The sequence below is a fragment of the Pipistrellus hanaki genome, assembly GCF_964339955.1.
Source record: "Pipistrellus hanaki genome assembly, chromosome: 9".
Taxonomy (NCBI): Eukaryota; Metazoa; Chordata; class Mammalia; order Chiroptera; family Vespertilionidae; genus Pipistrellus; species Pipistrellus hanaki.
In genome coordinates this window covers 48464728-48478527 of record NC_140511.1, presented here as the reverse complement: position 1 = coordinate 48478527, position 13800 = coordinate 48464728, and the positions used below count along the sequence as shown (strand labels likewise).

Below are 13800 nucleotides of genomic sequence, written 5' to 3'. Positions count from 1 at the left end.
TTTTTCATGAAACAAGTGTGCCTTTGCCCAAAAAAGGTTGAAAAACACTGTTGTGTAAATATATATATATTTACAACTGGTTATTTTTACTTAACAGTGTATCCTGGATATCATTCTACATTAACACATATAGATTCAAGTCATTTTTTTAAATGATTGCATTGAATAGATGTTTGAAGCATTTTAGTAATTTCCAGTGATTTTCCTTTTAATAAACAATGCTGCAAAGAATCTTCTCATATTTGCACAGAGATATGATATTTCTGCCTCTTCCAAATCTGTTTTGTCAATATTGGCTGCTTGGAATGTCTGGCTCAGGTTTTTTAGATCTGTAACTGGGAGAGATAGCCTTGTCTAAGTGTTGGAAACCCCACAAGAGTTATGTTTAAAATGTTCTTTCTGTTGTTAGCCTAAGATTCTTAGACCTGCCCTGCTGCCAGGAGAAGAAATTGTTTGTGAGGGTCTTCGAGTCCTTCTGGATCCTGATGGGAGAGAAGAAGCCACTGGAGGCCTCCTGGGAGGCCCGCAGCTGCTGCCGGCCGAAGGGGCCTTGTTCCTCACCACGTACAGAATTCTGTTCAGGGGGACGCCCCACGATCAGCTAGGTATGGCTGGTGTTATACCATCAGAACATGGATATGTATGTGCTGTATGAGGGTTTGATTTGCAGACCTTTCCAGATTCAAAGTAAGCATTTTGCCACAAAGGGTTTATTAAGAATACTTTTGTCTGTCACAGATAATGATAATTTGGACCATAGATTCTTTTTTTTTTTTAAATCTTTATTGTTGAAAGTATTACATAGGTCCTCCTTTTTCCCCGTTAACCTCGTCCAACCCTTGCCTGTCCCCGCCAACCCTCTAGGCCCTTACCACCCCCTTGTCTGTGTTCCCAGGTTATGCATACAAGTTCATTGGTTCATCTCTTCCCACCCACCCTCCCCTGCCTTCCCTCTGAGGTCCAACAGTCTGTTCTGCTTCTGGATCATAGATTCTTACATGAAGAACCAAGGGTATCTTCTTAACAGTGAATTCACTGACATGATCATAATTTCATTGGCAGCATATTGTGACTAGGTATAGTCACAGTATCTGGTTGCCAGCAATGCCCCCTGCTGATTGGCCCCATCTTTCTGAGCCCTACAGTTAACTGTAAAGCTAACTTTTTTGGAACAATGTACTAAAGTCCAGGGTTGTACCAACTAATTAACCAACCCTACCTCCCTCTCATCCCATTTCAACTAACCCCATTTGGCTCTTAGCAGACAACTTCTATTCTATCCACTAAATTCCTTCAACTTCTGTTTTCTACTTCCCTACACAATCTTCTTTATTAGAAAGGAATAGCAGGTCCTATCAAGTCTGAATCATCTTTTTGAAATCAGTATTTCATCTTAAACTGGAAAAGCATATTAGGTTTAGGTAAAACAATTGGATTCCAAATCAAGAAGCTCAGGGTTAAATTGCTGTAGACAATGTTAATATCTTAAGTCTCCTGGCCTCACTAGGGTTCAATTTCCCCTGTTATAAAATGAGGGAAATGAGCTTGGTTACTGATGATGCAGTGGTTCACAACCTTGAATGATGAATTTGAATTATCTAGAAATCTTAGGGAAAACACACACACAAACAATTGTGGACCCAACTCTCAACCATTGAATTCAAATCTGAGTTAGGATTCTAAGAATAGGAGACATAGGCCTCTGTGTATTTTTAAGCCCCAGAAGTATCTTGTGTTGCCTACTGAGGACTAGGAACCATAGGGATAAATAGTCACTAAAGTTCCTTCCTCTTCTGATGTTATTCATCCAGCAGCATTTGACGAGTACCTACTATGTGCTATGCATTTTGTTAAATGGTGGAATTCAGACATATAAAATGTAGCGTCTTTAAAATCTCACAGTTGGCCCAGCTGGTGTAGTTTAGTGGTTGAGCATAAACCCATGAACCAGGAGGTCACAGTTCAATTCCCAGTTAGGCCACATGCCCAGGTTGCCAGTTTGATCCCCAAAATGGGGCATGTAGAAGGCAGCTCATTGATGATTCTCTCTGATCATAGATGTTTCTATCTCTCCCTCTCCTTTCCTCTCTTTGAAATCAATTTTTTTTTTAATTTTAAAAATTCACAGTGGATAGAATCAAGATGGTTCATTATCTTGATCATAAAATATTGTTTACTATATAATAAGCAAAAAACTCATAAATTTTAAGAAATGAAATAGGAATAGTCATGCTCATTTTGAAAAAGAGTGGAAATAGAGCAAAATTTCTCAGCCCTCTCTTGTCATTATTATTATACATAAATTACATTTGTATCTGTAAGCATATGTATTTTTAAAAGAATCTGAGTATCAGTACTTATAATTTTTTTGTATTATGACTTTTGTGCATTCAGTGGCCATAAACATACATATTGGACATATAAATATATGAGACTGTTGGTCATTTAAATTGCTCTAATTTATTTATTTTAAACAAATCAATGACATACTTAGTGTGAAAGCTTATATTGTCCTCTTGTTTTATCCTGTCAATTTGGGGGTTAATTTCACATTTTAGGAAAATTATTCTTATCAGAGAAAACTTTTTTATCTGCCTTTTTTAGTTTATTTCTTTTTAAATTTCTAACTTAATATGTCTCCTTCAGTGACACACAGATATCTCTGATCATTTTGCATGTGTTATATAAGTTTGTCTAATACATCCATGAACTGAAATCCTATGTACACCCAGATTTTGTTTAGCCTCTGGGTATGAGCTTAACATAAAAGAATAACCAGAATTTTCCAGGATTGGAATTGACAGATCCAAGGAATGAGAAATTCTGCTGATAATGAGTGGATAAGTGTCTGGACACTTAAGTCCCTTAAACCTAGTTCAGTTCTCACCACATCTGGCTCACTCGCTGATAAGCCTTGCTGCTCCTGTGCTTACTGGTGCGGCTGTCTCAGATCCATACCTACAATCTCTTCTGAGCTCCCCTTCCCTCTCACTTCCTCCAGGAACCATTCTCTAGCCACCCAGCACGCAGACATCTTCACCCTCTCTGCAGTATTGAAAGCCCTGCTCCCTCGCACGTAGGAGCCAATTGCATGTTGTATTCTGTGTGTGACTCTGTCCCATGGGAACTGTGAGCTCTCCAGGGGACGCTCACGTGGCACACTTCCTTAGAGCCTCATCTCCGTAACTTCAGATAGTTGGTAGTTATTTATATTTTCCCTTTTTTTGTTTTAATAAGTAAACTCCTAAAAAGCTTGGTCCTAAACCCTTCCATGGTCTCCTACGGCTCCTTTGACCACCTACAGATGCACCCATAAAACCTTTTCTCTTTTGCTTTATTCTTACATTAAATTATAGATGCCTTTTCAATACTAAAGATACTTCCGTTTTTCTGTGTAAAACCTACCCTTCCTATAAGATTGCCTTAAACCAATGATCTTGTGTGGCATGCAAAGGCTGGGGAACCGGACTGAAGGCAGGCATGCTGTGCCAGTTTCTTCTGGGGAAGGATTATGTCCCGGGAGTCAGGGCCACACAGTAACATTACTGAATGTGATTCTGCATCATGGTGTTTCTCTCACTGCATTCCTGGGCTCTGTGCTCTCCAGAGACATTTCCCCAGCAGAGTCTGGTAAGGTGAGCAGCAGGACTCTAGGCTTGAGTGGTAATGTGCTGTTGCTGAGCCCAGGCCTTGTCTTCCTGTAGTTGGTGAGCAGACAGTTATGCGAAGTTTCCCGATCGCCTCCATTACCAAGGAGAAGAAGATCACAGTGCAGAACCAGCTGCAGCAGAACATGCAAGAAGGACTGCAGATCACGTCCGCATCTTTTCAGGTATTAAGAAAGGGAGCCCTTCTATTTAAAAGTTTTCTGCAAATGATGTCATGACCACTTTCTGTGGTCATGTGGTCAGCGGCTAGTGGATGAGGAGGATCAGAAGGTCCGAGAGGGTAATCTTCAAGTCTGCAAACACATGAATCATCTTGGATTTAATCCCTCATTTCCTGAGCCCAGTGGCCAACTCAGAGTACCAGCAGATTATCTGTCAATATTTAGTGATCTTAGAAATTCAGACACACAATTGACTTTTGTTCTCTGCCAAGTCATGCCTCAGTTTGTGTGTGATAAAGCCTTCATATAGAAAGCAATTCTCTTGGCATCTGTTTCAGAAGGAAATGCTTTATGGCTCTTCTGTGAAAGAAGTAAAATTCTGATAATTACGGCTAGGGCTGAAGTACTATTGGTACTAAGTCACCCCTAATAAAGCGTAGGTTTTTCCAGGGTGCTCAGAACTTGCAGAGTACTGATGCAGACCAAACAGTGGAAGAGTGGTCTTTCCTTATTTTTTTCCCATTGCAATTCTTCATGCTTTGTCTCAAATTTCCAAGGGATCCAATTCTTCCCTCATTTCTTCCAGTCAAGAAGCCCTCCCTATTCCTTCATGTGAAATATGAAGCCGAAGATCTCTAGGCTCCAGACCTTTTCCCATCACCCGAGATTGTGACTTCCTGGGATTTCTTCACTCCTCCAGCAGCTAAAGGGCTCTATATTAGAATGTTGCCAGGCTATACTAGTTGGGATTCTAGTCACACTGAGTTTTTTATTAGGTTTATTGTATCTGTGTATAGAGAGACCTGGATAGGTCATAGAAAAGGGCATGTTTCTACTTCAGCCACTAAAAGTTAATCTCCCTATCTCATCATAGAAAAGGTAGTCTGAAAGCAACCCAACTTCACGATACATGATTTTTCTTGCCAATTAACCATCTATGTCAATTAAGCCTCTCTGTGCCATAATTTTTATTTTTAAAATTAAACAAATTTTCCAGCTGATGTGGTTCAGTGGTTGACCTATGAACCCAGGGAGGAGGTCACGGTTCAGTTCCCAGGCAGGGCACATGCTCTGGTTATGGGCTCCAGTAGAAGGTGTGCAGGAAGCAGCCAATCAGTGATTCTCTCTCATCATTGATGTTTCTATCTCTCTCTCCCTCTCCCTTCCTCTCTGAAATCAATATTTAATTTATTTATTTAATATTTAATTGTATTACATGATATCTGAGGTCTCTTCAACCTCCAAATTCTTGCCATTTAATATTACTATTTACTGTTAAGTAATTTGGGGGGAAATTAACTGGAAATTTTTAGTGCTTCTGATGCATTTAATCTCTTTTGTCTCCAGTTGATTAAAGTAGCATTTGATGAAGAAGTGAGTCCCGAAGTAGTAGAGATCTTTAAGAAGCAGCTGATGAAGTTCCGATATCCTCAGTCCATTTTCACCACCTTTGCTTTTGCTACTGGACAGACTACCCCGCAAATAATTTTACCCAAACAGAAGGAAAAGAACACTTCCTTTCGGTAAGAAGACAGCCTGGTTTCCTCATTTCAGCCTCCTCTCATTGGTCGTTGGGGAAGTGGCTTGTCCTTTAGGTTAAGACTGCTCTTTCCATTTGCTATTGTGTCAAGCCCATTGGACCAAGCTCAAAAAGCAGCCGTGGTATATGTAACAAGTTTCAAAAACTAACAGCTGCAAGAGACTTGACCCTCATGTCTGTTGCTCATGCTGCAGTTTTAGAATGTGAAATTCTTTTTCCCCTTTTTTCCATATTGACCACTTTCTAACTGCCTTTGAGCAATCCATTCAGTTTTCATTACTATCCAGGCTTAGTAAACTGTTTTTGCTTTGATCTAAAGATGGGAGCCTTTATTTTTTCTTTTTCTTTTTTTTTTTTTTTTTTGTAACTTTTTGTTTTGATACAATTTCAAAAGTTACAGAAAAATTACAGCCTAGTACAAAGAATTCCTGTATACCCTTTAGCCAGATTCACAATTATTTATACTTTGCTCCATTTTTTTTATCTTTTTCTCTCTCATATATATTTTTCTAAACCATTTGAGTTACATACTTAATGCCTCTTTATTCTTAAACATATCAGTCTGTCTTCCCTAAGAATAAAGACATTATCTCATATAACTACTGTACAGTAATCACAACCAGGAAATTTAATTGGTGTAAAACTTTTATTTAACCCAGAGTCCATGCAGTAAAATTAATTCAAATTTTGCTGGTGATCCTTTCTAACTGCTCATTTTTCCTGGCTGGTACAGGATCCAATCCAGGATCCAGCATTATATTTTAGTTGTCATGGTTCTTTAGTAGGAACCCTTATTTTCTGTTGAAAATTTTAGGAATTTATGTTGAAACTTAAATATCAGTTATGACCAAATAGCAATTGCTTTTAAATTCTCTTTAATACAGGGGCTTTCATCATTAATTATCTGGAATTTGGGTTTCTGTCAATAAAAATTACATATTAGGGGCTACTCGGCAGACTTTGGAGAAGAAAGCTTTACCTTTGCCTGAAAGTGAGGTAGGCTGGGCATTATAGAAGAGTTGAGGTTCGACAGTGAATCACTTCTCAGTTGCATAGCTAGCCACTGGTACCACTTGACGGGATAAGTGAAGGAGACCACACATATCCAGGTATAATATGCTGAAGCATGAACAGCTTCCTGAGTATCTGAAGGTGAAACAGGCATCCTGTCTTAGCACTGTAGAGTCACAGAGGAGCCTTTGATATTCACTACCCTAGCCCTCATTGGAAGAAACGAAGTTTTTATGGTGTTTTATGTTTACATAAAACATACATCTATATGAAAAGTTAAGTTTATTATATCAAGTTTGTATTATCCAGCTATAAAAAGAGACACAGCAATTTAATTTTTTTTAATATTTTAGAATTATTTTGACTATATGAAACAAAAACATAGCTCTAATTGGAAAAAAAATTCAAAACTCCCATTGAGTTTAAGTTATACCTGGAGTGATTCACAATTGGCTTTAATTTAGGAAATACCAGTATTTTGTGATTTCTAACAATTATCTAAGATATGTTTCATAACCCTCAGGTTTACATTCCAAATGACAAAAGACAGGGTCTAATAAAACTATTTGACAATAAAAGAATCCTTACCACTTTTCACTGAATGGCAAGAAAACACAAAAAGAGTTGTGTTCTTTGTGGTAGAGAAGAAGGTAACAAAAAACAGCCATATTTGAAGCCTTCACCTCAATGTGATTATTTAGGAAGCAAGTTATGTGTTCAATTCCCTATATTGTAAATACTCTGTACTCATATTTTTCTATCAACAGAAAAATAAATAAAGTACTTTTAGCTCCATGTGACTTGCATACTAGTTTCCCAGTAATTAAAGCCAATTCTCAAAAGAATGCTCAAATGTCTGATTTCTTATTTTTTTTTTCTCCTCTCAAAAAGGGGAATAGTATTACTCTTTTATATCTGAAAAGGTTTACAGCATCAGAAGGTAGGACACCAGTCAGCACTTAAAACATTTAAGAAGTAAGATGTCATCAACTATAACTGTCATCTGTCCCAAAGAAAAGCCTGTGAGTTAGCAGAGAGTTTGGGTCTATAGGGGACGCAGGCCGGCTTTCCTCCAGGACTCCACAGGCATCGTTTGTGGGAATGGTGGAGACAGTGGGTGGGCAGCCAGGGTGGGTTGGGGGCATGCTTGACCAAAACACCAAATGGAAGAATTTAGATTAAGGGTGGTAAGGAGTTGGTGTCCCACTGTAGGTTCTTGCACTTTTGCCTAAAACAGTGTCCTGATGACAGGGTGTTTTATTGGAAATTAGTCTGCTACATGTAAAAAGGAATCTTAAGGAGGAGAGGCTTAATGAGGGTCTGGACAAAACTAGTAGCTGTGGGAATGAAGAAGATAAGAGCTACGCAGGTATCAAAATTATAAGTGGTGTCTTCAGCTTGAATTGACATTCTCTTTCATTTTATGACTTGTAGGACCTTCTCCAAAACGATTGTGAAAGGTGCCAAAAGGGCAGGGAAGATGACAATTGGGCGTCAGTATTTATTGAAGAAGAGAACAGGGACCATCATGGAAGAGAGAGTGAGTCGCCCTGGGTGGAATGAGGAAGATGACATATCTGGTATGTGAGAACCTGGTTTTCCTTCATGAATCAGTTTTATTCTTTCTCTGTATACGAATAAGAATAAGAGACTAAGACATAGTTGCACTTACTAGTAAACCTGACTCACAAAAACTGGAAGATCTCATTGGAAGATTGGAGGTACTTACCAGTTTCTTAGAACTGAAAAAAATATATATATTTGCCCAATATTCCATTACTCATTTAAGATTTGTTAAATTATGCTTCTCCTTTACTAAATCTGTGGCTCTGATTGGCCATGGTAATGTGTGTCTCACTAAAGGGAGAAAGAAAGAAACCCCACTGCATAGGAAATTTAGTTATAAAGTAGTCCCTGTACCTCATTGTTATGGAATAAGAATAATAAGATAAGGACATTAGATATTTGAAGTTGAAGATTTTGAGTTGTAGTGAGTATATTGTGAATGCTTTTAATCAAAATGGATGACCTATCCCTGGTGTTGCTCAGTGGTTGAGCATCAACCTCTGAACCAGGAGGTCATTGCTCGATTCCTGGTCAAGGCACGTGCCCAGGTTGCGGGCTTGATCCCCAGAATGGGGTGTTTGGTGGTAGCCAATCAATAATCCTCTCTCATTATTGATATTTCTCCCTGTGCCTTCCTCTCTGATAGTAAATTTTTTTTTAAATTATTTTAATGGAGGACCTAAGATAAAGGGACTCTTAGATGATTTTTTTAAAAAGTGACTGCTAAATATTTAAAAGGGCAAAATCTGAGAAGCTGAGATACCTCTTGGTCAAGAATATCGAGGCAGCCCTGGCCAGTTTAGTTCAGTGATTAGAGCATTGGCCCTTAGGTTTGATTCTCGATCAAAGGCATGTATCTTGGTTGCAGTTTCCCTGGCCCTGGTAGGATCTCATGTGTGTGGAAGGCAGCCAATTAATGTGTCTCTCTCATGTCAATTCTCTCTCTCTCTCTCTATCTCTCTCCCTCTCTTTCTCTCCCTCCTTCCCTCCCTCTCTTCTTCCCTCTCTCCCTCCCTCCCTTTCTCTCTCTCCCTTCTACTCTTTCTAGAAATCAATGGAAAAAATACCCTCAGATGAGGATTTTTAAAAAAGAATGTAGATGCAGAAAACCAGTAGCAAACCAGTGACTCTTTTCTGTTCCTTAACCCAGAATCAAATATGCTTATGGTGTTAACACTAGAGATAATTTGATCTAATAGAGAGGCAGGATACCATTGCACCCTTTTCTTTCTCCGGAATAGAATCAATCACCCATGCTTATATAACAATAATAATAATGATGAGGAGGAGGAAGAAAAAGAAGAAGAAGGATAAAAAGGAGGAGGAGGAGATATTAAAGAACATTATAAACTGACAAACCAAAAGTCAGATATAAAGACAGTAAAGCAATAAGCAGACTGTAAAATTACAGCGGGGAGAGTAGAGAGATCTGGGGGAGATAAGAGATCAACCGAAGGACTTGTATACATGCATATAAGTACAACCAATGGACACAAAACTCTGGGGAGGGGGGGTATGCATGGGGGGGGCAATGTTAAAATATGTACACAGATAATAATTTAATAAAAAATAAATTTAAAAAAAAAAAAAGGAGGAGGAGGAGGCCTCATCTTGAGAGAGATCACTGGCTAAGCGTCTCCATTTTAGTGTGGATACCTATAAGCTTGCCTCTGGGGGCAATGAGAAGGCTCACTATTACTCAAGTGACCATTTGTTGGAATCCTGGCCTCTACACAGGCACATGGAAAGCCCTATAAAATTATTGCTTCTCATCACTATTGACTCTTCTAATTCAAAGATTTTATGATTTCATGGAACAAAAACTATTATTCTACTAGGGGTCCCTCAGCCCAGCCTGCACCTCACAATCCAGGACCCCTCAGGGAATGTCAGAGATCAGGCCTAAAGCAGCAATCGGACATCCCTCTTGCAATCAGGAACCGCTGGCTCTTAACCGCTCACCTGCCTGCTTGCCTGTGTGATTGCCCCTAACTGCCTCTGCCTGCCTGCCTGATCACCCCTAACCACTCGCCTGCCTGCCTGTTCACCTCTAACCACTCTGCCTGCCTGCCTAATCGCCTCTAACCACTTTGCCTGCCTGCCTCATCGCCCCTCACCACCTCTGCCTCGGCCCCTGCCGTGCCGTCCTGAGTGACATCCAGAAGATAGTTTGGCTGTCCAATCTAATTAGCATATTATGCTTTTGTGATTATAGATGATATTCCACCAAAAGACCAAATTACATATTGGTCTTTTGCTCCTCTAAAAATAAAAAGCAACACAAAACTGATACCTGACAATATTTTTGCATTGTGAAGTTCACAAACTAATATCTTAGTATTTATACGGATGAGCTTAGGTTTTTTTCTTTTAATGGAAGATAGCCATAGTGTTCCCTTTGACATTATAACTTTGAGTACATTTCCAAAAACTTTGAAAGCTTTAATTTGACTTTTCTTACTTTAAAAATAAATAAGAAAGTAAATTCAGAGTTTTTAACAATGGAATTCTTTATTTTTTATTTTTTATTTTTTAGTTAGAACATGCAGTACCAATTAGCAATGTTGGGGTGTGTGTGTGTGTGTGCGTGTGTGTGTGTTTTAATCCTCCCTAAAATACTTGATTATTGGGTAACTTCTTCCACATCTAAAATCTTAAAGGATTCTGTAACCCGTGATTGTAAAATTGTGAGGGAGTTTCCCATGTATACCACATCCTCTGACAAAAATATTTCCCAAAAAATGTATAATTTCTTCATAGCTCTCTAAGAAAGGTCTTTTCCCAATAGTGAACTTCTGCTTACTCTAGAAACTTTTAATAAAGGTTTATGCTTTGAAAAGTTAACTGAAACCTTGATGATGAATTTATATTGTGCTCATATTAAAGATTAATTTTACTGATTGGTTGGCCTCTGGCAAAGTTGAGTGTTTATTCTATAGAGTCCTAAATAGAAATCACTACACATTGGCATTAATAAGCAAGCCTGACTGAAACAAAACTATAGTAACGAATTCAAAATTGTATTATTTTTAGACACTTTGAGTTAATTCTGCTGACATTTTGAGTCAGTTGAGCACCTGGTAATTTATTTTGTGACTATTCATTACTGTTCAAATTTGTTTGACCATAATGATTCCCCCTTAGAAGTTACATGTTTGGTGATATGCATAGATCGATAGCCTTAATATAAACATCCCTTGGTTTAAGGATTCTCTTCTCCTTGGAGTTATATCATTTTTTTCAAAACCGGTTTCTGCCCTCACAGTTTCAGATGAGAGCGAACTCCCCACGAGTACCACTCTGAAGGCCTCTGAGAAGTCTACAATGGAACAGTTGGTGGAAAAAGCCTGTTTCAGAGACTATCAGCGTTTAGGTTTGGGAACCATAAGTGGCAGCTCTTCTCGCTCAAAACCAGAGTATTTTCGAATCACAGCCTGTAACAGGATGTATTCACTCTGCCGGAGGTAAGTGTGTCCCTGCGCTCCAAAAGGAGACCTTTCTTTTCTTCCATTTGAGTCTTTAATGGGCTAATTGCCTCATAGCCCAGAGAGAGAGAAATGTGTGATAAGGGGACACTTTATGAAGCATGAGCAAGCACCTCATTGGCATTCTCAGAAGTGCAGTTACACCACTGAGCTATGCCTATATCAGATCAGAAATAAATGGAAACAGTAGTTCATGAATTTTCCGTATTTGTCTTTCCTAGTTGCCTCTCTTCTAGCATGCCAGAAGATGACTTGAAGTAAGAATAGGATGTGCCCAGGCAGATAGGAAAGATGAAAGTCTGATATTGGCCAGGAGTCTGCAAACTTTTTCTTTAAAAGACCAGATATACATAGTTTCAGTTTTGCAGGCTGTATATTCTCTGATTGCAACTTCTCAACTGCCACAAAGGCAGCATAGACAGTGAGTGAGTGAATGAATGGACGGAGCCAGTTTTGGCCCACAGGCTGTAATTTGCTGACCCAAGAGTAGACAGGGCTTTCTCATGCTGTCTAATTAGAATATTTTCAAGGGATATTACTTAAAGAATGTAAATAAGTACATTTTATTTTTTTCTATTCTTACCTCTTGCTATTTTGTATATCTGTTAAGCCCTGCGCCATGCTTTATAATTTTTAAAACTATATTTCCACCATCCACAAATTAAATCATTCTCATCTCCAAGTAAGTTCTTTTCTTGGCATCTATAAATTCCTGGTTTGATTAAATAGAATAATTCTGTAAAAGCACTTTGTAAATTGTAAGCCTTGTACATATTTTAGAAAGTTGTCTTAATGTTAGTATTAGTTGCAACCCTACTGTTCTTGAAGAACTATAAATTCTTATTTTATATATTTTTATTTTTTAATATCTTTTTATTGATTTCAGAGAGAGGAATGGAGAGGTTGAAGAGAGAGAAGCATCAATGATGATAAAGCATCATCAATCGGCTGTCTCCTGGACACCCCCTTCTCAGGCACGTGCCCTGACTAGGAATCAAACCAGCAACCTGTTGGTTCATGGGTTGATGCTTGACCACTGAGCCACACCGGCTGGACTATAAATATCTCATTTTAAATGACAATTTAAGTTTACAAATACTACCAGTGTGAAACTTGAAAAACAAGTTGAGAATATGGTTTACAATTTGGGCCAAATAGAAAAAACTGCATTAAGTGCTGGTAGGTTGTGATTCTGTTAAGTATGCAATAATTTTCCTGAGTACTTTGTCCTTCTAACTAAATTCCCTTTGTAGATAAGTGTAAGTGATACCGTCAGGGTGTGGTGTCCTGCTGTTGGGGAAGCTTGCTATCAAACTTAGGCCTGCCAGTGAGAAAACAGCTCTCATTTATCATTTCCGTCTGTCAGAAATGAAATAAAATTTTAATAGACCATTTGTTAGGACACTTGCTATAAAGCATTTATATTTTAATTGATATAAAACAATATATAAACCTCACACTATTAGAAAGAAGAAAATGGAATGATAAAAACAATAATCCAAAAGAAGGCAAGAAAGGAGAGAAAAGAAAACATAGAACAGATGGAACAAATAGTAAGGTGTTAAGTTTAAATTCAAATATATTTGTAATTATTTTACTTTTATTTTTTTATTTTTTAAAAAATATATTTTATTGATTTTTAACAGAGAGAAAGGGAGAAAGATAGAGAGCTAGAAATGTCAATGAGAGGGAAACATTGACCAGCTGCCTCTTGCACACCCCCTACCGGGGATGTGCCCGCAACCAAGGTACATGCCCTTGACCTGAATCGAACCTGGGACCTTTCAGTCCGCAGACCGATGCCCTCCCACTGAGCCAAACCGGCTTTAGCTATTTTACTTTTAAATTGACTAAATGCTCCAATTAAAATTAAAAGATGCCCTAGCTGGTTTGGCCCAGTGATAGAGCATTGGCCTGCAGACTGAGGGGTCCCGAGATTGATTCCTTGAGGCTTACTCTGAAGTGCAGAGCTGGTGGCTCTGGGTAGTGGGTAGGCGGAGTTGCAGGGTAAATGGATGTATCTTTCACTGCTAAATGGGCCTGGCACTGAGTACCTCTGCCGGGCTTCAGGCTCAGCAATATTTGCCTCAGCCCTAGTAGGTATCCAGGCCTGGGAGCAGGGGAGTTTAGACCTATGTGTAGTGGAGCTTGGTATGTGGTGCTCATGTCCCATGGAAGAAGGGGATAGTCCACAACAGGGGTGAGGAGGGAAGGGGTGCACTGGTTCTTTCCCAGTTAGAAATAGCCCCAAAGCCATTAAGTAATACTCCCTTATCTAATACACAAAATCAATGTGTCTAGAAACAACTGGGGGTTGGGGGATGGGGGGACAGATGTTAAAGTGGAGTTAGAATTAGGGGCCCTAATGA

The 13800-nt window shown here is 38.8% G+C and overlaps 1 protein-coding gene across 2 annotated transcripts in view; it reads left to right on the top strand.

The window, feature by feature from the left end:
- SBF2 (SET binding factor 2) overlaps positions 1-13800 on the top strand; it is a 305413-nt gene that overhangs the window by 240996 nt on the left and 50617 nt on the right. For both annotated transcript variants that reach the window (XM_084893456.1, XM_084893455.1), the window contains exons 22-26: positions 410-605; positions 3705-3832; positions 5177-5352; positions 7815-7960; positions 11212-11410. In XM_084893456.1, coding sequence (XP_084749582.1) covers positions 410-605; positions 3705-3832; positions 5177-5352; positions 7815-7960; positions 11212-11410 — 845 coding nt within the window. The remainder of the gene's footprint in view (positions 1-409; positions 606-3704; positions 3833-5176; positions 5353-7814; positions 7961-11211; positions 11411-13800) is intronic.